Source organism: Oncorhynchus gorbuscha, unplaced genomic scaffold, assembly GCF_021184085.1.
Source record: "Oncorhynchus gorbuscha isolate QuinsamMale2020 ecotype Even-year unplaced genomic scaffold, OgorEven_v1.0 Un_scaffold_4569, whole genome shotgun sequence".
Classification (NCBI taxonomy): Eukaryota; Metazoa; Chordata; class Actinopteri; order Salmoniformes; family Salmonidae; genus Oncorhynchus; species Oncorhynchus gorbuscha.
Genome location: NW_025748558.1, coordinates 10486 through 33351, shown reverse-complemented (window position 1 = coordinate 33351; position 22866 = coordinate 10486). Strand labels below are relative to the sequence as shown.

The following is a 22866-nucleotide window of genomic DNA, read 5'->3' as shown; positions in this document are numbered from 1 at the left end:
TTCCCTATGTCAAGGTGATCGATCCATAACGGATTACTCTATAGAGTTTCGCACTCTTGCTGCCTCCAGTGACTGGAACGAGCCGGCTTTGCTCGCTCGTTTTCTGGAGCGACTCCACGCTGACGTTAAAGATGAGATTCTCTCCCGGGAGGTTCCTTCCAGCGTGGACTCTTTGATTGCACTCGCCATCCGCATAGAACGACGGGTAGATCTTCGTCACCGAGCTCGTGGAAGAGAGCTCGCGTTAACGGTGTTCCCCTCTCCGCATCTCAACCATCTCCTCTCCTCCGGCTCAGAGACTGAGCCCATGCAGCTGGGAGGTATTCGCATCTCGACTAAGGAGAGGGAACGGAGGATCACCAACCGCCTTTGCCTCTATTGCAGTTCTGCTGGACATTTTGTCATTTCATGTCCAGTAAAAGCCAGAGCTCATCAGTAAGCGGAGGGCTACTGGTGAGCGCTACTACTCAGGTCTCTCCATCAAGATCCTGTACTACCTTGTCGGTCCATCTACGCTGGACCGGTTCGGCTGCTTCCTGCAGTGCCTTGATAGACTCTGGGGCTGAGGGTTGTTTTATGGACGAAGCATGGGCTCGGAAACATGACATTCCTCTCAGACAGTTAGGGAAGCACACGCCCATGTTCGCCTTAGATGGTAGTCTTCTCCCCAGTATCAGATGTGAGACACTACCTTTAACCCTCACAGTATCTGGTAACCACAGTGAGACCATTTCCTTTTTGATTTTTCGTTCACCTTTTACACCTGTTGTTTTGGGTCATCCCTGGCTAGTATGTCATAATCCTTCTATTAATTGGTCTAGTAATTCTATCCTATCCTGGAACGTTTCTTGTCATGTGAAGTGTTTAATGTCTGCTATCCCTCCTGTTTCTTCTGTCCCCTCTTCTCAGGAGGAACCTGGTGATTTGACAGGAGTGCCGGAGGAATATCATGATCTGCGCACGGTCTTCAGTCGGTCCAGAGCCAACTCCCTTCCTCCTCACCGGTCGTATGATTGTTGTATTGATCTCCTTCCGGGGACCACTCCCCTCGGGGTAGACTATACTCTCTGTCGGCTCCCGAACGTAAGGCTCTCGAGGATTATTTGTCTGTTTCTCTTGACGCTGTACCGCGGGTGCCTTCTTTCCTTCTCTGCCGGAGCGGGGCTTTTTTTGTTAAGAAAAAGGACGGTATTTGCGCCCCTGCGTGATTATCGAGGCTGAATGACATAACGTTAAGAATCGTTATCCGCTTCCCCTTATGTCGTCAGCCTTCGAAATTCTGCAGGGAGCCAGGTTTCATTGTTGACCTTCAGACGCTTTACCATCTCGTGCGCATCAGAGAGGGGGACGAGTGGAAAAGCGTTTAACACTCCGTTAGGGCATTTTGAATACCGGGTTCTGCCGTTCGGTCTCGCTAATGCTCCAGCTGTCTTTCAGGCATTAGTTAATGATGTACTGAGAGACATGCTGAACATCTTTGTTTTCGTCTACCTTGACGATATCCTGATTTTTTCACCGTCACTCGAGATTCATGTTCAGCACGTTCGACGTGTACTCCAGCGCCTTTTAGAGAATTGTCTCTACGTGAAGGCTGAGAAGTGCGCCTTCATGTCTCCTCTGTCACATTTCTCGTTCTGTTATTTCCGCTGAAGGCATTCAGATGGATCCCGCTAAGGTCCAGGCTGTTAGTGATTGGCCCGTTCCAAAGTCACGTGTCGAGTTGCAGCGCTTTCTAGGTTTCGCTAATTTCTATCGGGCGTTTATCTGTAATTTTCGTCAAGTTGCTGCCCTCTCACAGCTCTTACTTCTGTCAAGACGTGTTTTAAGTGGTCCGGTTCCGCCTCAGGAGCTTTGATCTCCTCAAGAAGCGCTTACATCCGCTCCTATCCTTGTTACTCCTGACGTCACTAAACAATTCATTGTCGAGGTTGACGCTTCAGAGGTGGGCGTGGGGAGCCATTCTATCCCAGCTTCAATTCTGACGATAAGGTCCATCCTTGTGTTTATTTTTCTCACGCTCTGTCGCCATCGGAACGCAACTATGATGTGGGTAATCACTAACTGCACGCCATCCGCTTAGCCCTAGGCGAATGGCGACAGTGGTTGGAGGGGGGCGACTGCCTTTTGTCGCTTGGACTGACCATAAGAACCTTGAGTACATCCGTTCTGCCAAACGACTTAATGCACGTCAAGCTCATGGCGTTGTTTTTCGCTCATTTCGAGTTCGTGATTTCTATCGCCCGGGTAATAAGAACACCAAGCCTGATGCCTTATCCTGCCTCTTTAGTTCTTCTGTGGCTTTACCGAATTCCGAGGGGATTCTCCCCTGAAGGGCGTGTTGTCGGGGTTGACTGTCTGGGGAATTGAGAGACAGGTAAAGCAAGCACTCACCACTGCGTCGCCGCGCGCTTGTCCTAGTAACCTCTTTCGTTCCTGTCTCTACCAGGCCTGGCTGTTCTTCAGTGGCTCACTTGCCAAGTTAGCTGGCCACCTCAAGGCCTGGGGTACGCTTGCTTTGTATTCGCCAGCGGTTTTGGTGGCCCACCAGGAGCGTGCGTGACACGCGCGTTTCGTGGCTGCTTGTTCGACTGCGCGCAGGAGACTAAGTCAGGTAATCCCTCTGCCGGTCGTCTCAGACCGCTTTCCCATTCCTTCTCGACCATGGTCTCACATCGTCTTAGACTTTATTACCGGTCTGCCTTCGTCTTCATGGGAAGACTGTGATTCTTACGGTTGTCGTATAGGTTCTCTAAGGCGGCACATTTCATTCCCTCGCTAAGCTTCCTTCCGCTGAAGGAGACGGCACAAATCATCATCGAGAATGTGTTCAGAATTCATGGCCTCCCGTTAGACGCCGTTTCAGACAGAGGCCCGCAATTCACGTCACAGTTTTGGAGGGAGTTCTGTCGTTTGATTGGTGCTTCCGTCAGTCTCTCTTCCGGTTTTCATCCCCAGTCTAACGGTCAAGCAGAAAGGGCCAATCAGACGATTGGTCAGCATATTACGCAGCCTTTCTTTTGAAACCCTGCGTCTTGGGCAGAACAGCTCCCTGGGCAGAATACGCTCACAACTCGCTTCCTTCGTCTGCTGCCGGGCTATCTCCGTTTCAGAGTAGTCTTGGGTACCAGCCTCCTCTGTTCTCGTCCCAGCTCGCCGAGTCCAGCGTTCCTCCGCTCAGGCTTTTGTCCAACGTTGTGAGCGCACCTGGAGGAGGGTCAGGTCTGCACTTTGCCGTTACAGGGCGCAGACTGTGAGAGCCGCCAATAAACGTAGGATTAAGAGTCCTAGGTATTGTCGCGGTCAGAGAGTGTGGCTTTCCACTCGTAACCTTCCCCTTACGACAGCTTCTCGCAAGTTGACTCCCGCGGTTCATTGGTCCGTTCCGTGTCTCTCAGGTCGTCAATCCTGTCGCTGTGCGACTGCTTCTTCCGCGACATCTTCGTCGCGTCCACCCTGTCTTCCATGTCTCCTGTGTCAAGCCTTTTCTTCGTGCCCCCGTTCGTCTTTCCCTCCCCCCGTCCATCGAGGGCGCACCTATTTACAAGGTAATGGAAGATCATGGACATGCGTTCTCGGGACGCGGTCACTTCAGTACTTAGTGGATTGGGAGGGTTACGGTCCTGAGGAGAGGAGTTGGGTTCCTTCTCGGGACGTGCTGGACCGTTGGTTGATTGATGATTTCCTCCGTTGCCGCCAGTGTTCCTCTCCTCGGAGGTGCGCCAGGAGGCGCTCGGTGAGTGGGGGGTACTGTCATGTTTTGTCATTGATTATCATGTCTTGTCTCTGTGCTTCCTTCTATTCGTTTCCCCTCTGCTGGTCTTATTAGGTTCTTTCCCTCTTTCTATCCCTCTCTTCCTCCTCTTCCCTCTCTCGCTCTCTCTCTCTATCGTTCCGTTCCTGCTCCCAGCTGTTCCTCATTCTCCTAACTACCTCATTTACTCTTTTCACACCTGTCCCCTATTTTGCCCTCTGATTAGAGTCCTATTTCTCCTCTGTTTTCCGCTTCTGTCCTTGTCGGATCCTTGTATGATGTTCGCTGTTCTAGGTCCTTGTTCCGCCCTGTCGTGTTTACCTTCTTCAGATGCTGCGTGTGAGCAGGTGTCAATGTCCTTCACGGCCGGTGCCTTCCCGGGCGACCTCTGCAGTCTGTGGTCGCGTCTCCAGTCATTCCTCTCTACTGACGAGTGGATTTCCAGTTTCCTGTTTTTGCTTTCACCTAGATAATATCCAAGGATTATCGCTTTTGTCTAAGACTGGAATAAAGACTCTGTTTCGTTAAGTCAGCTTTTGGGTCCTCATTCACCTGCATAACAACTTATGTGATTGCTTTCCCTACACTCAGTACATTCCAAGCTTAATTGCCCCCCACCATATACTTTTCTCCTACAGATAATCATTAACCTCTGGTGTAGCCCCTCAGCTATGGCTGCCCCTCATTCTCTATTACAACTAATGATTAATAAGGATTTAGGGTTCATAAATCCAAACCTATCACTATAATATATTAGATAATATATAATAATATAATAATAATATTATTATTATTATATATTATACCCATACTGTAGTATATTAGAGTACTTATAGTCAGACAGGTTGATGTATTCTTCAAAATCTCTGTCGAAACATGTTGGTTAGCATCGAAAAATTGTGTTATGGCATTCAAAGCTCAAATAGCAACCTATATCCTGAGACTCAACCTATATCCTGAGACTCAAGCTATATCCTGAGACTCAACCTATATCCTGAGACTCAACCTATATCCTCAGACCCAACCTATATCCTGAGACTCAACCTATATCCTGAGACCCAACCTATATCCTGAGACCCAACCTATATCCTGAGACCCAACCTATATCCTGAGACCCAACCTATATCCTGAGACCCAACCTATCCTGAGACCCAACCTATATCCTGAGACCCAACCTATATCCTGAGACCCAACCTATATCCTGAGACCCAACCTATATCCTGAGACTCAACCTATATCCTGAGACCCAACCTATATCCTGAGACTCAACCTATATCCTGAGACTCAACCTATATCCTGAGACCCAACCTATATCCTGAGACCCAACCTATATCCTGAGACTCAACCTATATCCTGAGACTTAACCTATATCCTGAGACTCAACCTATATCCTGAGACTCAACCTATATCCTGAGACTCAACCTATATCCTGAGACTCAACCTATATCCTGAGACCCAACCTATATCCTGAGACTCAACCTATATCCTGAGACTTAACCTATATCCTGAGACTCAACCTATATCCTGAGACTCAACCTATATCCTGACTCAACCTATATCCTGAGACTCCAACCTATATCCTGAGACTCAATATCCTGAGACTATCCTGAGACTCAACCTATATCCTGACCCAACCTATATCCTGAGACAACCTATATCCTGAGACCCAACCTATATCCTGAGACTTAACCTATATCCTGAGACTCAACCTATATCCTGAGACCTAACCTATATCCTGAGACTCAACCTATATCCTGAGACCTAACCTATATCCTGAGACTTAACCTATATCCTGAGACCCAACCTATATCCTGAGACCTAACCTATATCCTGAGACTCAACCTATATCCTGAGACTTAACCTATATCCTGAGACCCAACCTATATCCTGAGACCTAACCAATATCCTGAGACTCAACCTATATCCTGAGACTCAACCTATACCATGAGACCTAACCTATATCCTGAGACCTAACCTATATCCTGAGACTCAACCTATATCCTGAGACTCAACCTATACCATGAGACCTAACCTATATCCTGAGACTCAACCTATATCCTGAGACCCAACCTATATCCTGAGACTCAACCTATATCCTGAGACCCAACCTATATCCTGAGACTCAACCTATATCCTGAGACCTAACCTATATCCTGAGACCCAACCTATATCCTGAGACCTAGCAAAAAACAAGTTCTGGAATACTATGTACTTTCATCACAAGGGTTTGGAATTTACAAATATTTTTGTGTGTGTGTAAAATCAAATCAAATCAAAATGTATTGGTCACATACACATGGTTAGCAGATGTTATTGCGAGTGTAGCGAAATGCTTATGCTTCTAGTTCCGACAGTGCAGCAGTATCTAACATGTCATATCTAACAATTTTATAGCAAAACCAAATATCGAACAAATTCAATATCTAACAAAAAACAGAACCAAATACACACAGTCTAGTAAAGGATATAAAGGAATGGGATAAGAACATATGAATATCAAATACATGGATGAGCAGTGACAGAGTGGCTAAGATGCAATAGACAGTATAGAATAGATAGTGTAGGAAACAGTATACAGTATATACATATGAGATTAGTAATGTGAATTATGTAAACATTCTTAAAGTGTCATTATTAAAGTGACTAGAGTTCCATTTATTAAAGTGGCCAATGACATCAAGTCTGTAGGTAGGCAGCCACCTCTCTGTGCTAATGATGGCTGTTTAATAATCTGATGGCCTTGAGATAGAATCTGTTTTCAATCTCTCTGTCCCAGCTTTGATGCACCTGTACTGATCTCGCCTTCTGGATGGAAGCAGGGTGAACAGGCAGTGGCTCGGGTGGTTATTGTCCTTGATTATCTTTTTTGCCTTCCTGTGACAGTTTGCCCCGGTGATGCGTTGTGCAGACCGCACCACCCTCTGGAAAGCCCTACGGTTGTGGCGGTGCAGTTTCTGTACCAGGCAGTGATACAGCCGGACAGGATGCTCGGGACAGTGCACCTGTAAAAGTTTGTGAGGGTTTTTGGCGACAAGCCAAATATTTTCAGCCTCCTGAGGTTAAGAGGCGCTGTTGCGCCTTCTTCACCATACTGTCTGTGTGGGTGGGCCATTTCAGTGTGTCCGTGATGTGGAACTTAAAACTTTCCACCTTCTCCACTACTGTCTCGTCGATGTGGATAGGGGGGTGTTCCCTCTGCTGTTTCCTGAAGTCCACCATCATCTCTTTTGTTTTACTGACATTGACTGAGAGGTTATTTTCCTGACACCACACTCCCAGGGCCCTCACCTCCTCCCTGTAGGCTGTCCCGTCGATGTGGATAGGGCGGTGCTCCCTCTGCTGTTTCCTGAAGTCCACCATCATCTCTTTTGTTTTACTGACATTGACTGAGAGGTTATTTTCCTGACACCACACTCCGAGGGCCCTCACCTCCTCCCTGTAGGCTGTCTCGTCGTTGTTGTTTCCTGAAGTCCACCATCATCTCTTTTGTTTTACTGACATTGACTGAGAGGTTATTTTCCTGACACCACACTCCGAGGGCCCTCACCTCCTCCCTGTAGGCTGTCTCGTCGTTGTTGTTTCCTGAAGTCCACCATCATCTCTTTTGTTTTACTGACGTTGACTGAGAGGTTATTTTCCTGACACCACACTCCCAGGGCCCTCACCTCCTCCCTGTAGGCTGTCTCGTCGTTGTTGTTTCCTGAAGTCCACCATCATCTCTTTTGTTTTACTGACGTTGACTGAGAGGTTATTTTCCTGACACCACACTCCCAGGGCCCTCACCTCCTCCCCTGTAGGCTGTCTCGTCGTTGTTGTTTCCTGAAGTCCACCATCATCTCTTTTGTTTTACTGACATTGACTGAGAGGTTATTTTCCTGACACCACACTCCCAGGGCCCTCACCTCCTCCCTGTAGGCCGTCTCGTCGTTGTTGTTTCCTGAAGTCCACCATCATCTCTTTTGTTTTACTGACATTGACTGAGAGGTTATTTTCCTGACACCACACTCCCAGGGCCCTCACCTCCTCCCTGTAGGCTGTCTCGTCGTTGTTGATAATCTAGCCTACCACTGTTGTGTCGTCTGCAAACTTGATGATTAAGTTGGAGGCGAGCAAGGCCACCCAGTCGTGGGTGAACAGGGAGTACAGGAGGGGGCTGAGAACGCACCATTGTGGGGCCCCAGTGTTGAGGATCAGCGGAGTGGAGATATTGTTTCCTACCTTCACCACCTGGGGGCGGCCCATCAGGAAGTCCAGGACCCAGTTGCACATAGCGTGGTCAAGACCCAGGAACTCAAGCTTAATGATGAGTTTGGAGTGTAGCGAAATGTATGTGCACTGTAGTGGCCATTAGGACTCAGGACTCCATTGACTCAGTTGATAGTAAATACGATTTTCTTTACATTTCAGTAAACGGGGAGAGTATGTAAAAACCATAGTTATCTCATCCTGCTGTCCACTACAGAGGACATGTATTAACAAGCTCTTAAGCTCCCATTTAATGTGTTTGATATTTAAAAACATATTACACTGCTCTGAAAACTCACCAACCTATTACTGAGATATGCATCGATTAGAAACTATTTGAGTAACAAACTCACAAAATCTAATTACACAATTACACACTTGGCATAAAATGTACTGATTGTGATGGTAATTGTGATGGTAGCCATTTTGAAGAACCAGAAAGACAAAATGATGGTGACACCCCACGTGAAAATCCCAGAATGTCTTCTCAAAGCCACAACAGGTCCTAACACAGTGGCATGCATGACCTTCAGCGACACGGACCAAAAACAAATGTCCATTAGAGAGGACAACAAGGAATTGTTAAGTCTCAGGAGGATGTCAGGCCTAATGTCAGTTGGTTACATTGTCAGTTGGCTTCGTTATTTTTGGAATCACAGAATGACCCCTTAAAGGAAGATTCTTGCCTTTCTGGTGACAGATGGTATATAATAGTAATTGTCTGGAGTTTGTAATTGGCTTTGTAGTGTTTTGGCCGTGGTAGGTGAAAGGTCACTGTGGCTCGATGACGTGGTGTACAGTGGCTTGAGGCTGATGGTGTCCTAACCTAATGGACACCAGACTGGTTATGCTGAAAGCCTTTGATTTGACTTTAATCAGTCAAAACTACACTGCCAAGTAGGGGCTGTTCCTCCCAATTCCCTACAGGTGTGGCAATAGAGAATGCCAGTATGAGCCATAATACCCATAAAACCTAGTGGTCAAACAGGGAAACTGTTCCAATGTAACGGCGTTAGTCTGTTGTAAGAAGAGAGTCGGACCGAAATGCAGCGTGTTGGTTACTCATGCCTTTAATGAATGAAACGCGGTACATGAAATAACTGAAACTGAATACAAAAACAACAGAACGGAACGTGAGACTAATTACAGCCTATCTGGTGACTACAACACAGAGACAGGAACAAACACCCACAAAATACAAAGCGAACTCAGGCTGCCTAAATACGATTGCCAATCAGAGACAACGATAAGCACCTGACTCCAATTGAGAATCGCCTCAGGCAGCCAAGCCTATACAACACCCCTAACTAGCCGCGATCCCAAATACTACAAACCCCAATACGAAAACAACATATAAACCCATGTCAAACCCTGGCCTACCCAAACATATAACAAAAACACAAAATACAATGACCAAGGCGTGACATCCAATCGTTTTTCCACCATCAATGTTTCCCATAGGAAATTTTAGAAACACTTATAATAAGGGCTGCATTTTGTGTCGGCTCACCCTGGCGTGACGTTTTAATAACCATGTACATCTCTCCAGGACAAGGTGCGGTATCAATATATCTCCAGGACAAGGTGCCTTATCAATATATCTCCAGGACAAGGTGCCTTATCAATATATCTCCAGGACAAGGTGCCTTATCAATATATCTCCAGGACAAGGTGCCTTATCAATATATCTCCAGGACAAGGTGCCGTATCAATATATCTCCAGGACAAGGTGCCGTATCAATATATCTCCAGGACAAGGTGCCTTATCAATATATCTCCAGGACAAGGTGCCGTATCAATATATCTCCAGGACAAAGTGCCTTATCAATATATCTCCAGGACAAGGTGCCTTATCAATATATCTCCAGGACAAGGTGCCGTATCAATATATCTCCAGGACAAAGTGCCTTATCAATATATCTCCAGGACAAGGTGCCTTATCAATATATCTCCAGGACAAAGTGCCTTATCAATATATCTCCAGGACAAGGTGCCTTATCAATATATCTCCAGGACAAGGTGCCTTATCAATATATCTCCAGGACAAGGTGCCGTATCAATATATCTCCAGGACAAGGTGCCTTATCAATATATCTCCAGGACAAGGTGCTGTATCAATATATCTCCAGGACAAGGTGCCTTATCAATATATCTCCAGGACAAGGTGCTGTATCAATATATCTCCAGGACAAGGTGCCGTATCAATATATCTCCAGGACAAGGTGCCTTATCAATATATCTCCAGGACAAGGTGCTGTATCAATATATCTCCAGGACAAGGTGCCTTATCAATATATCTCCAGGACAAGGTGCCTTATCAATATATCTCCAGGACAAGGTGCCGTATCAATATATCTCCAGGACAAGGTGCCTTATCAATATATCTCCAGGACAAGGTGCTGTATCAATATATCTGTCTGTAGTTACTCCCCCAAATTAAATGCTAATTAGCTGATAATATGGCTATCCTAAATTTCTACTAATGCCATGATCTGGACGAGACTGCCAAATCGAGACAAAGGTAAGAATCTCTGTATCAATGATCTAATGTTAGCTAAATGTAGTAAAGGTAGGAACCTCTGTATCAATGATCTAATGTTAGCTAAATGTAGTAAAGGTAGGAACCTCTGTATCAATGATCTAATGTTAGCTAAATGTAGTAAAGGTAGGAACCTCTGTATCAATGATCTAATGTTAGCTACATGTAGTAAAGGTAGGAACCTCTGTATCAATGATCTAATGTTAGCTACATGTAGTAAAGGTAAGGATCTCTGTATCAATGATCTAATGTTAGCTACATGTAGTAAAGGTAAGGATCTCTGTATCAATGATCTAATGTTAGCTAAATGTAGTAAAGGTAGGAACCTCTGTATCAAGTATCTGTTGGGTCCTAGCATGTACAAACTCCCTCACGACGCCAGGACAGCGGAGTCAATCACCACCTTCCGGAGACACCTGAAACCCCACCTCTTTAAGGAATACCTAGGACAGGATAAGTAATCCCTCTCACCCCCCCCCCCTTTAAGATTTAGATGCACTATTGTAAAGTGACTGTTCCACTGGATGTCATAAGGTGAATGCACCAATTTGTAAGTCGCTCTGGATAAGAGCGTCTGCTAAATGACTTAAATGTAATGTAAAATGTAACTCTATGGGTAAAAACAACATGCCACCAGGCAAAGACAGAACATTTTCCAACATTGGTTGATATTTGATTCTGTTTCCAACTAACATGAATTTAACTTGAAATGAACCCTTGACAACCTACATTAAAATGAGACCTGAACTGATTACATTGAAGAAACGTAGCAAATTCACCCAGCACAGCTATGGTGTGCTATGTTGATGCTCACCATAATTACACATACATTATGTTGAAATAGAGATGTTACTAGTTGACCAGATCTTTTGCTCTGAGGAATGTCTGATAGCCAATAGTGATGAAACAGCTTTTGATTGGGAGGAGATTGCAACTTGATCCTTGCCTAATGAGTGTGTGGCAGAAGAAGGGGTCAGACTATTGGATTATCGTATCTCAGGCTGGCTGTGTAGTGGTAAGTGACAGGGATTTACCTGGGAAAGCAGTTGGGTAAATAATATTATACTATTCACCATATTTAAAAAGGTGTGTGAATGACATTACTGTAAAATAAATTGTGTTGCTGGGTAACCGAAGCCTCAGACTCTGTTATTTGAGTTATACGTCTGACTTCCCAATTCGTCCACCAGAGGGCAGCCACACGCTCTTAGTTTTGTCCCGTTGCTCAAGAATCTGGGCACTATGGGGGATGAGGGTGGGCTTAACATCCGCCTTGCAAAGTGGAATGTTACATGTTAGAGCCCCATATGGGGCGCTATAATTATTTGCTGTGAAAGCATGTTTTTTCTGGGGTAACTTCTCCCCAGCCCCTTTATTCATTTCATGTTGTGAAAATATTTTTGTTATCCTCTTTAGAATTTTCTTCTCAGCAATCAATCAAATATCTTCACAGGACACCAATGGATTACAAAGAAGATCATTTAAAACATTGAAAAAGGTTTTAGGATTGTTCTGGGTAACCTGGGTCAAACACACATAGTTATTTACATAAGATGAGAACATTAAGCTCCTCCCTCCAGTCTGAGATGCCAAAGTTCCACTTATCCATCCCCTTAGTTAATGGGAAACCTGGCCCTTCTCACGTGTTCAGGTTGAGTAGTTGTGTTAAGTGTGCATTCATAAAGAACCTGTCCAGTGCATTCAGACAGATCTTTGTTATAGCACATGAAATAGCTTCTCAATCCCCAACACTTTACACTCCATTCAGTGCAGCACAAGAATCAGGACCACAAGTTATACCATTACAATGATTGTATTGTACTGTGTTTGGAAAAAACGATTGTGTAATAAACATACATACACTCCCCTACACCTCTAACTCTCTCACTCATCATTATTCACAATTCATTCATGATTATTCCACATTAATGTATACCTGTTCAGAAACATATTATATTCTTATTTATAATAAAAGTGTCTCCAAAATGACAATACAATATTTACCATTCATTTCTATTGGGCACAACAACCAAAACCAACTGCATCCGACAAGTTTGTAGTCACAAGCTTGATGCAGTCATTGTGTGCTAGGAATATGGGACCAAATACTACATTTTGACCAAATGTAAAACACTATAAGTGAATTTGTACAATACTTATGACATCTTCAAATGTGTCGACTAGGTACTGAAGGTGCTTTCATTTTGAAACTGCAGAACAGATACACAGCACAGTGAAAAGTATTTGTACCTTTTTGATTTTCTCTATTTTTACATATTTTTGATACTGAATGTTGTCAGATCTTCAACCAAAACCTAATATTAGATAAAGGGAACCTGAGTTTACAAATATCCCAAAAAAGTATACTTATTTGAAGTATAAACACTTTTTGTTGTGTGTAAACTCAAAGTTATTCAAAACCCTATTTCCCTGTGAAAAAGTCATTTCCCCCTGACACTTAACTGCCTGCCTGCCTGCGTGGGCCACCTTTAGTGACTCTGCAACCAAACACTTCCTGTAGTTGTTGATCAGTCTCTCAAATCGCTGTGGAGGCATTTTGGCCCACTCTTGGTTGCAGAACTGCTGTAACTCAGCGACATTTGTGGGTTTTCAAGCATGAACTCGACGAGGCCATTCCAAAACCCATGTTGTCCAAAACAGTTGACTCAAGTTTGCCAAGAAGCACCTGGATGATCATCAAGACCCTTGGAAGAATGTTCTATGGACAGTTGATTCAAAATGATCACTTTTTGGACGTCATGGGTCCCATTGTGCCTGGCGAAAACAAAACACTGCAATCCACAGTAAGAACCTCATACCAACGGTCAAGCAGGGTGGTGGTGGTGTGATGGTTTTGGGATGCTTTGCTGCCTCGGGAGCCAGGACCTGGAAGACTTGCCTTAACAGAAGGTTTGTTTTAAAGGTCGATCCAAAGCTTTCGCTTCAATTGCAGTGCCATAGACATTGTTTGACTTTAGTATGACCACATACTAACATTTGGCACTTATTAAGAATTCAAAATCAAGAACACATTTCAAGATTCTAAAATATTTACGATTCAAAACTAAATTCAAAATATATCTAAAGAATATTAAATATCAGTACTCCGTATTCAAAGATAATTTACCTGAAGTTCTTGTGAATTATCTTCCACCGACCATCTCTTATGACTCAATCGCCAGCAAAAACAGTTGTCAAGTATTTAAATGGCTATTTGTGAGAAAAAAAGGCACTATTTAAACAAAGTGTGACCAATCGAAATATCCAGGCTGCAACTCTGGAAATGATTTGTGAAATGGCTACATTCTCACTGTGTGTGGTCTCTACTGTTATTTACAGTATTTGTCTGGTAAGCTTACTTGTTTCTACCATTTCATATATTGAAAATGTCCATATATACCTGGACATACTGTATATTGGGTATATGTTGTTGTTTGTTTCTACAATATGTAAGGTACCCAGCTAACACATAACATTCTGAGAACCATATGTTTCTTAGAGCTTGGTGAGAGCGTGGTGAGGGCGTGGTGAGAGCGTGGTGAGAGCTTGGTGAGAGTTGTCCTATGGTTATATTTGCATACAACCTTCCCTCAGGGTTCTGGGAATGCTGAAGGGATACCCTGGTTGCACATAATGTTCTGAGAACCATGTTTCTTGGGTGGGAATTTCAGTACTTCAGCATAACGTTTTCTGCAGGGTTCTATTTAAAGTCATGTTCTCAGAACATTAAGAAAACATTAGTAACGTTCAAAGAACGTTCTAAGAATGTTATTTAACAACATATACATTATGTTCTCAGCGTCAACAAAACTCCCTCTAGCCTCTATCTTGTTAAGTGTGTTCAGGTGTGTTGGCTGTGCCCACAAATTGGCCACACCTGAACTTAATGAGTGCTTGTTTCCTTTGAAATGGGGAGTCTGTATGAATAGACTAAATTGAACTGATTTGTATGAGTAAAGAAAAACAAGGCATGATAGTGCCATCCTTGTGGCGCAGTGGACTAATTCCATAAATAGAGAACAGAAGATCATAGGTTTGAATCTTACTGACACCGTGCCACAATAAAAAATGAATGTGTTTATATGATTAATGTCTAAGAAGATGAATTTCCATGTGTCCTACCTGTGCTTGAGTTCAACACTGCTTAATCTAGCAGTCTTATTGAAACATGTTCTCAGAGCATTATTTAATTATCTTCAAATAAACTATCATTTCTGTTCTCAGAACGTTAATAAAACCTCCCAGGAAAACTTTTAGTGAACCATAGTAAGATGTTCTCAGAACCTCCCTTCAACCTAAAAATGAACGTTCCCTGAACAGGATACATGTTTATTTCCGGTCAGGAAACATATGGCTTCGTTCCCAGAACTAATGGGAAACCAAAAACACATGTTTCCACAACTTCCAAGGAAACAAAAGTGCTAGCTGGGTATGTACTACAGTATGAATACTTATCTTAATGTTATAAAAAATGTATTTTGATATTGGCATATACACAGAGTGCACACAACATTAAGGACACCTTTTCTTTCCATGACATAGAAATCCACTTCAATCAGTGTAGATGAAGGGGATGAGACAGGTTAAAGAAGGATTGTTAACCCTTGAGACAACTGAGACAAGAAATGTGAATGTGTGCCATTCGGAGGGTGACTGGGCAAGACAAAAGTTTTAAGTGCCTTTGAACAGGATATTGTAGTAGGTGTCAGGCACACCGGTTTGTGTCAAGAACTGCAACGCTGCAGGGTTTTTCACACTCAACAGTTTCCCTTGTGTGTCAGAATGGTCCACCATCTAAAAGGACATCCAGCCAACTTGGGAAGCATTGGAGTCAACATGGGCCTGCACTGCTGTGGAACGCTTTTGGCACCTTGCAGAGCATGTCCCGATAAATTGAATGGGAGAATCTCAAATGCATACTCTTCGTGTCCTCTCTCCTCGCCTCCTTCTCAAAACCCATTGTAGGAGAAGGCCATTGTAGGAGAAGGTCTCAATCAAATAAGTCCTGAGGCGATGTTTGCTAATGACTCAATTGGGGATTTCTGCTGTCTGTAAAGAAATGGGCTGTAGGTTGATTCTGCTGCTACAATTGGATATCATACAGGATGCTCTAACCTAATGCAGCAGGTGCAAAAAGATGCCTGAGCGAAGTCCCCACATCCGTTTTTCAGGGGAAATGGAAGTTGAAAAGACTGTATCCATGAAAACTGGAAACATCCGCTTTCTTCTGACTCCTCGGAGAGTGAATATGCTGGGAATAATTGAAATTCATACACAATCCTCAAATATCCAAGGATTTGGCAATGTCATTCATTTCCTAAATCTAGCAAATCCCCATTTTGAGAGATACTGACTATATGACCATCCTATCGTTACCCTATTATGGGAGTAGAGTCGATGATAATGAATACAGGCCGTTTTCAACCACAGAACTTATTGTTTTGGTTCAGATCCTCTTTAATAGAGAGAACCAATGTCCTCTTCATCCCTGTCTGACATTTTAGTTCATCGTTTTGGACTCTGGAGTTTTCTGTCACTCAAGTGCTGGTGGACCCAGTAACTGGGGTTGATATCCAGGCGTATGAGTTTTTGTACCCAGGGTCTCTCTTTGCCCCCCACAAACTCCTCCAGAGTTATCTGACCTGGAACCAAAGACAACAAAGAGATCCTTATTATTCTACCTAATGTGTATCCACTCTGTCATTATACTGTATCATCAAGAATGAGTTCAAGGCGATAGCTCACTCCAAATGTTTTCAGATCTCACAAGTTCATCATCCCTTCCCACGCCATTGGTTGAGTGGATCAAGCCATACATGGGTCATTATTTTAATAGTGTCTCACTATGTCATTATTTCTGACATATCTGACCATCCTGTTCAGTAACAGCTAAAGGCTGTCACAATACACAAATAAGTGCTCCAGTACTCACCGTCACATTCATACACAAATAAAATAAGTGCTCCAGTACTCACCGTCACCATTCTCAAATAAGTGGTCCAGTACTCACCGTCACCATTCACAAATAAGTGGTCCAGTACTCACCGTCACCATTCACAAATAAGTGGTCCAGTACTCACCGTCACAATAAGTGGTCACAAATAAAATGGTCCAGTACTCACCGTCACCATTCACAAATAAGTGGTCCAGTACTCACCGTCACCATTCACAAATAAGTGGTCCAGTACTCACCGTCACCATTCACAAATAAGTGGTCCAGTACTCACCGTCACCATTCACAAATAAGTGGTCCATTCACAAATAAGTACTCACCGTCACCATTCACAAATAAGTGGTCCAGTACTCACCGTCACCATTCACAAATGGTCCAGTACTCACCGTCACCATTCACAAATAAGTGGTCCAGTACTCACCGTCACAATACACAAATAAGTGGTCCAGTACTCACCGTCACCATTCACAAATAAGTGGTCCAGTACTCACCGTCACCATACACAAATAAGTGGTCCAGTACTCACCGTCACCATTCACAAATAAGTGGTCCAGTACTCACGTCACCATACACAAATAAGTGGTCCAGTACTCACCGTCACATTCACAAATAAGTGGTCCAGTACTCACCGTCACAATACACAAATAAGTGGTCCAGTACTCACCGTCACCATTCACAAATAAGTGGTCCAGTACTCACCGTCATCATACACAAATAAGTGGTCCAGTACTCACCGTCACCATTCACAAATAAGTGGTCCAGTACTCACCGTCACCATTCACAAATAAGTGGTCCAGTACTCACCGTCACCATTCACAAATAAGTGGTCCAGTACTCACCGTCACCATTCACAAATAAGTGGTCCAGTACTTCACAAATAAGTCACCATTCACAAATAAGTGGTCCATTCTCGTCAACTTTCTGGAAGATATGGTCACAAACCTCTTCAGGTGTAAGGTGGGTTTGACCTGCCTCGTCACTGACAGAACCTTTCTTTATCTTGTAGATGATCTACAGACATCACAGACAGAGGACTGTTACATCAATCAACTGTTATAGTTACGTTTTGCAGACTTTGAGAGATTTCCTACCCTTCCACATGTGTGCATTTTAAATCAATAGGTTAGTACGAGGAAGGCTGGAGAAAGTTCCTACCATATTCTTTACACCAATTCAATGCATTTAAATCCATAAGGGGGCGTATATGACTACACACTTCGGGGGAACAGTAGAGCATCGGACTACAGCCTTCAAGTCCAAGAGCAGGGTTTCTCAACTTCAATCATGAACAGCCACTGTCCACACAGCTTTTCAATTACCCTATAAATTGCTCCAATTAAGAAGCCTGAATGAAATGGCCCAAATGTAATTCATTTGAATTATTCTAACTAGAGTACTTCCAATACTGCCAATACAGTAACTATGCCAACAGTGAATCTGAGAAAAATGGCTTTAAAGTATTTTTGTTAGCCATCCAAATAGGTTGTAGGTAAATAAATGATAATGCAGTGACGTATCATCTTATTATGAAGTAATGTTTATGCATATCAGCCATGAACACTGATTTGATCTATGACCCCTAAAATGCAGATACTGCACTCTGCCTTTGTATGACCTTAACTATATGGGTAATGCAAGGGCAAAGTGCAGTATCTACAATATAAATGTGTTTATTCAACTTAGTTGTTGTTTTTCTGTTTGATAAATAGCTGATTCTCAGAGGCTTTGAGTTTAGTGGTTACCCAAGCAGATATACACAGCTTAGCGTCTAATTGATAATGAGCTATAGTGTGCTGTAGAACACATTCCTACCAGGAGCCATGTTGAGAAACACTGGCTTAGAATGTTACCATAGGTCGTACTTCGGCCCGAACCCTTACCCTTATAATTATTCTCAACTCGTGCCTGTCCAGTCGTCCATTGTCATCGTTGTCAAACACCTTGAAAGACCACTTGAGTTTATCCTCGAGCCGTCCTCGAAGCACAAGGTTTAGCGCAGCAACATACTCAATAAAATCCATGGTGTTGTCCTGTAATAGAGACAGACAAACGATCACGATCAACTACAGCCTCAATAAAAATCCTGTGTTCTCCAAGTAAGAAATACATAACATCCCTGACAGTGGGGCACATGTAAAACAAAAGGTATACCATGGGATCATGGTGGATTGTAATAATATAGGGAAAGAGACGTGGGTCCAGTGAGTTGTGGACCTTTTTAGACTTCTGCATCGAGCCTATATCCAACTTTCTCCTCAATTGTTACATTGGTGGTAACTGTGGGATAGCTTAACTGGCCTACAGCATTGTCTTGGGCCTGTGTTAGAAGTGTGGCCCTATTTCCATTTGGGTCTTTCCATGTCAATTCAGCAGGCCATAACACCCACTCAGATTCTTCTGAAGTCGTTTCTGTAGTTAAAAACAGATACTATTAGCATTCCTGCAACATCATTTTTTGAAATATAATTAGATTTCTGAGAAATTAAGCTCATTAATTGCACCTAAATTTGACATTTTAATTTATAGGATTCATAGAATATTCAATACATATTGAATAAGATACGATTTGGACCTGAACATTTTTCTAACAAGGAGTAAGACGTGAGGAATCCAAAGAAATGTCAAAAAGCCACCCACAGCCCTACACGCCAATCCTACTCCAACACCGAGTTTATAGTATCAGTTCTCTATGTCTGATAAGTAGTATGGAGCTGCTGCTCTGAGTATTATTTCTTCATCATATGTAATGTATTCTCAGTGAATTTGATGATGTTTTTTCCCCATTCAGAGAAATTAGTAATGGAAGTTGTTAGGTTTATATCCCATCCTACATTCTGATATTACCAGATTTTTCACCTTGTCGGCTCGGTATTCAAACCAGCAAATCCAATGTAAGTCAATGGTACCTATTAGCATTTTTGCACTTCATATCCATATAATTTATAAGTAACAACATTGAGTTAACATAAAATTTTTATTATTAGCCCAGGTGTTTATTTAATTAAATTCCTCAACCCAACAGGTGCTTATTAGAGACAGGCTTCTATTTAAGTCAGGTGTCTATTTCCTTAATGCACACAGCTTTTGCTCATTTGCATAGTTAATTGTTAAATTCCAGCATTTTAATCCATTTCTTAATTTTCCTACACTAATATGTTATCATTTACAAACTGTGTCACATTTCTTTTGAACACTGTGCTATCTAACCTCCAAACGAGCTTCAATGCCATACAACACTCCTTCCGTGGCCTCCAACTGCTCTTAAAAGCTAGTAAAACCAAATGCATGCTTTTCAACCGATCGCTGCCTGCACCCGCATGCCCGACTAGCATCACCACCCTGGATGGTTCCGACCTTGAATATGTGGACATCTATAAGTACCTAGGTGTCTGGCTAGACTGCAAACTCTCCTTCCAGACTCATATCAAACATATCCAATCGAAAATCAAATCAAGAGTCGGCTTTCTATTCCGCAACAAAGCCTCCTTCACTCACGCCGCCAAACTTACCCTAGTAAAACTGACTATCCTACCGATCCTCGACTTCAGCGATGTCATCTACAAAATGGCTTCCAACACTCTACTCAGCAAACTGGATGCAGTTTATCACAGTGCCATCCGTTTTGTCACTAAAGCACCTTATACCACCCACCACTGCGACTTGTATGCTCTAGTCGGCTGGCCCTCGCTACATATTCGTCGCCAGACCCACTGGCTCCAGGTCATCTACAAGTCCATGCTAGGTAAAGCTCCGCCTTATCTCAGTTCACTGGTCACGATGGCAACACCCATCCGTAGCACGCGCTCCAGCAGGTGTATCTCGCTGATCATCCCTAAAGCCAACACCTCATTTGGCCGCCTTTCGTTCCAGTACTCTGCTGCCTGTGACTGGAATGAATTGCAAAAATCGTTGAAGTTGGAGACTTTTATCTCCCTCACCAACTTCAAACATCAGCTATCTGAGCAGCTAACCGATCGCTGCAGCTGTACATAATCTATTGGTAAATAGCCCACCCATTTTCATCTACCTCATCCCCACACTGTTTTTATTTATTTACTTTTCTGCTCTTTTGCACACCAATATCTCTACCTGTACATAACCATCTGATCATTTATCACTCCAGTGTTAATCTGCAAAATTGTAATTATTCGCCTACCTCCTCATGCCTTTTGTACACATTGTATATAGACTCCCCTTTTTTTCTACTGTGTTATTGACTTGTTAATTGTTTATTCCATGTGTAACTCTGTGTTGTCTGTTCACACTGCTATGCTTTATCTTGGCCAGGTCGCAGTTGCAAATGAGAACTTGTTCTCAACTAGCCTACCTGGTTAAATAAAGGTGAAATAAAACAAATTAAAAAATTGTCTTAGCATGCCTCTATTGATTTTTTTTTCTTTACTTTTCCTTAACAGAATAAGTATTATTTGAAACAGGCCTTTATTTGCTGAAATGTGTGCCGCCACCTGGCTATTAAAAGGGACAGATGGCTGTTTGAAACTTGGCATGTAATTGAAGTTAAGGTACACAATACATGTTAAATACTTTAAGATGATTTGAACATGAAGTGTGAAAATGCTAACATAGGTACCATAACCAAAGCATGGGTTGTCCATAGACTGCTTATAGGGTGAGGAAACCAATATGTAATTTTGTAATTTGGGTGAACGATCCATTTGAGGGGGGGTTCAAACTTTGTTCACCTAATAGCAGGAACACCACCATCTAGTGGTCAAACCAGATAATATCAAGATGTAGGATGGGACATAAACCTAACAGCTTCAATGACTCATTTCTCTGAACAGGGGGAATATAATACATAGGATGAAAAAAAACAGAGCTGCAGCTCCATACTACTTGTCAGACATAGAGAACTGATAATATACTCATTGTTGGGGTGGGATTGGCATGGGGTGTGGGGGGTCCATTGGTGTCTTTCGATGTCTAAGTCATTGTTAGAAAAACAACGGTCAAATGTGGATGTTAGGTACTATATTTAAAGAATGCAAAAACTATTCCGGAACAACCTGAGAAGGTTGGTGTTGAAATCCTCTTTCTTGTCCTTTTTGAGGTGGAACGACTAATTTGGCTTTACACTCTGGCCCACTTTATGGAAAGAAGGTTATTATGGTCATCTAACTTTAGGCTATTTAATTAAGCATACGGCCAAATGAAGCATGATTGTCTGTACACTAATAGCTTAGCCTGCATGTGGAAAGAGCACACATTTTGGGAAACCCATATTCTAGAAAACAATAATAATAGTATTGTACTAAAATTGTATGAATCTATATTCATGAATTAAATGGGAAGTTTAAAACACTTGAGTTGAGGGGGAGGGGTCTATGATAACTTTAGGGCTACACCAATACAACATGTTTTTTTTACAGTATGTACATACATCATTTACAGTGAATGCAAATGCAATTGTCCCAGGTCTGCTGGTTTGTATTCAGAATCTTACCCCATTCATATCAAACGCACTGAATATGCCCTCCATGTATTGCGATTCTGGCGAATTATCGTTTTGAACCCCAAACATCCTTTTGAACTCGTGCAAGTGCAACGAACCGCTGGGGCACTCATTGATGAACCTCCTGTAGAGGTCTTGAATTGTCGATATTTCCAACTCTTCTTCGCTGGTTGACTGAGCTTGCTGATTTTGACCCATTGTAAATCCGAGTGAAAAAGGTCAAAGTGTGAAAAAGACAACGCGTACATTTAAATCCAGCTGTGGGCTAGTCTCTGATATGGCTGTTCGCAATAGCCTGGGGACAAGGTTACCTTCGAGGTTCATACAATTCGTAAACCTTTAAGAATTCGACCTCGTATCTTCTCTCTGCTCCCTGCATCGTTGCCTTTGATGGTTGTGCGTGGAAATAGGTCTGACAACATAGGCTACATCATGTGGGATATACATACGTCAACCCCAGGAGGCAAACTTATTTTTAGCAAGACTTGTCCTATATCGGCATTTAGTAATCTGCAGACCTGATCCAATTGGACGATGTCATTTGTAGACCTACAAGGCTACAGTGTGCCAAATAGAGAGTATATGTCCTATAACGTTTGTGACTCAACTCGTTTTCTTGTGTTAATATATTATAAAACATTTTCACAATTGCATTTATGTTATAAAACCTTTTCCCACCTGGAATGGAGGTTGGTCAGGCCATGGGCAAATGATCACCCATCACTATCTGAGGATTAATACATACATTTTCACTGAACAGCCACTTCTGAAGTCAAAATAGTATGTGTACAGAGATCAGAACAGGTACAATATAGGTAACATATCCAATAGTAGGTTGGAAATGGGTTTAGAGTGTTACTGGATATAACAGAAGTTAGGTGTTTAAATAGAGAGGTCCGGTGGAA

The 22866-nt window shown here is 42.8% G+C and overlaps 1 protein-coding gene and 1 long non-coding RNA gene across 2 annotated transcripts; both read right to left on the bottom strand.

The window, feature by feature from the left end:
• Positions 1 to 12332: 12332 nt before the first annotated feature.
• Positions 12333 to 15289, bottom strand: LOC124028643. Its single transcript, XR_006837623.1, has 2 exons — positions 13663 to 15289; positions 12333 to 13434 (listed from the first exon to the last, which is right to left on the bottom strand). It is a non-coding gene; the product is annotated as an uncharacterized LOC124028643 (long non-coding RNA).
• Positions 15290 to 16040: 751 nt separating this feature from the next.
• LOC124028642 (guanylyl cyclase-activating protein 2-like) lies at positions 16041 to 22344 on the bottom strand. Its single transcript, XM_046340651.1, has 4 exons — positions 21953 to 22344; positions 18369 to 18518; positions 17382 to 17499; positions 16041 to 16177 (listed from the first exon to the last, which is right to left on the bottom strand). The coding sequence occupies exons 1-4, from the start codon at positions 22157 to 22159 to the stop codon at positions 16041 to 16043; spliced, it is 612 nt and encodes a 203-aa protein (XP_046196607.1). The 5' UTR covers positions 22160 to 22344.
• Positions 22345 to 22866: the final 522 nt, after the last annotated feature.

What these genes read in the sequence shown, in the direction of transcription:
- LOC124028642 (XM_046340651.1), bottom strand. Translation starts at nt 22,159, where the DNA reads ATGGGTCAAAATCAGCAAGCTCAGTCAACCAGCGAAGAAGAGTTGGAA. An exon ending in GTGCGTTTGATATGAATGGG is followed by an intron (nt 18,519 to 21,952) that starts GTAAGATTCTGA and finishes TCTCTATTACAG; the next exon opens with GACAACACCATGGATTTTAT. An exon ending in CGAGAATGGACCACTTATTT is followed by an intron (nt 16,178 to 17,381) that starts GTGAATGGTGAC and finishes CTTTGGTTCCAG; the next exon opens with GTCAGATAACTCTGGAGGAG.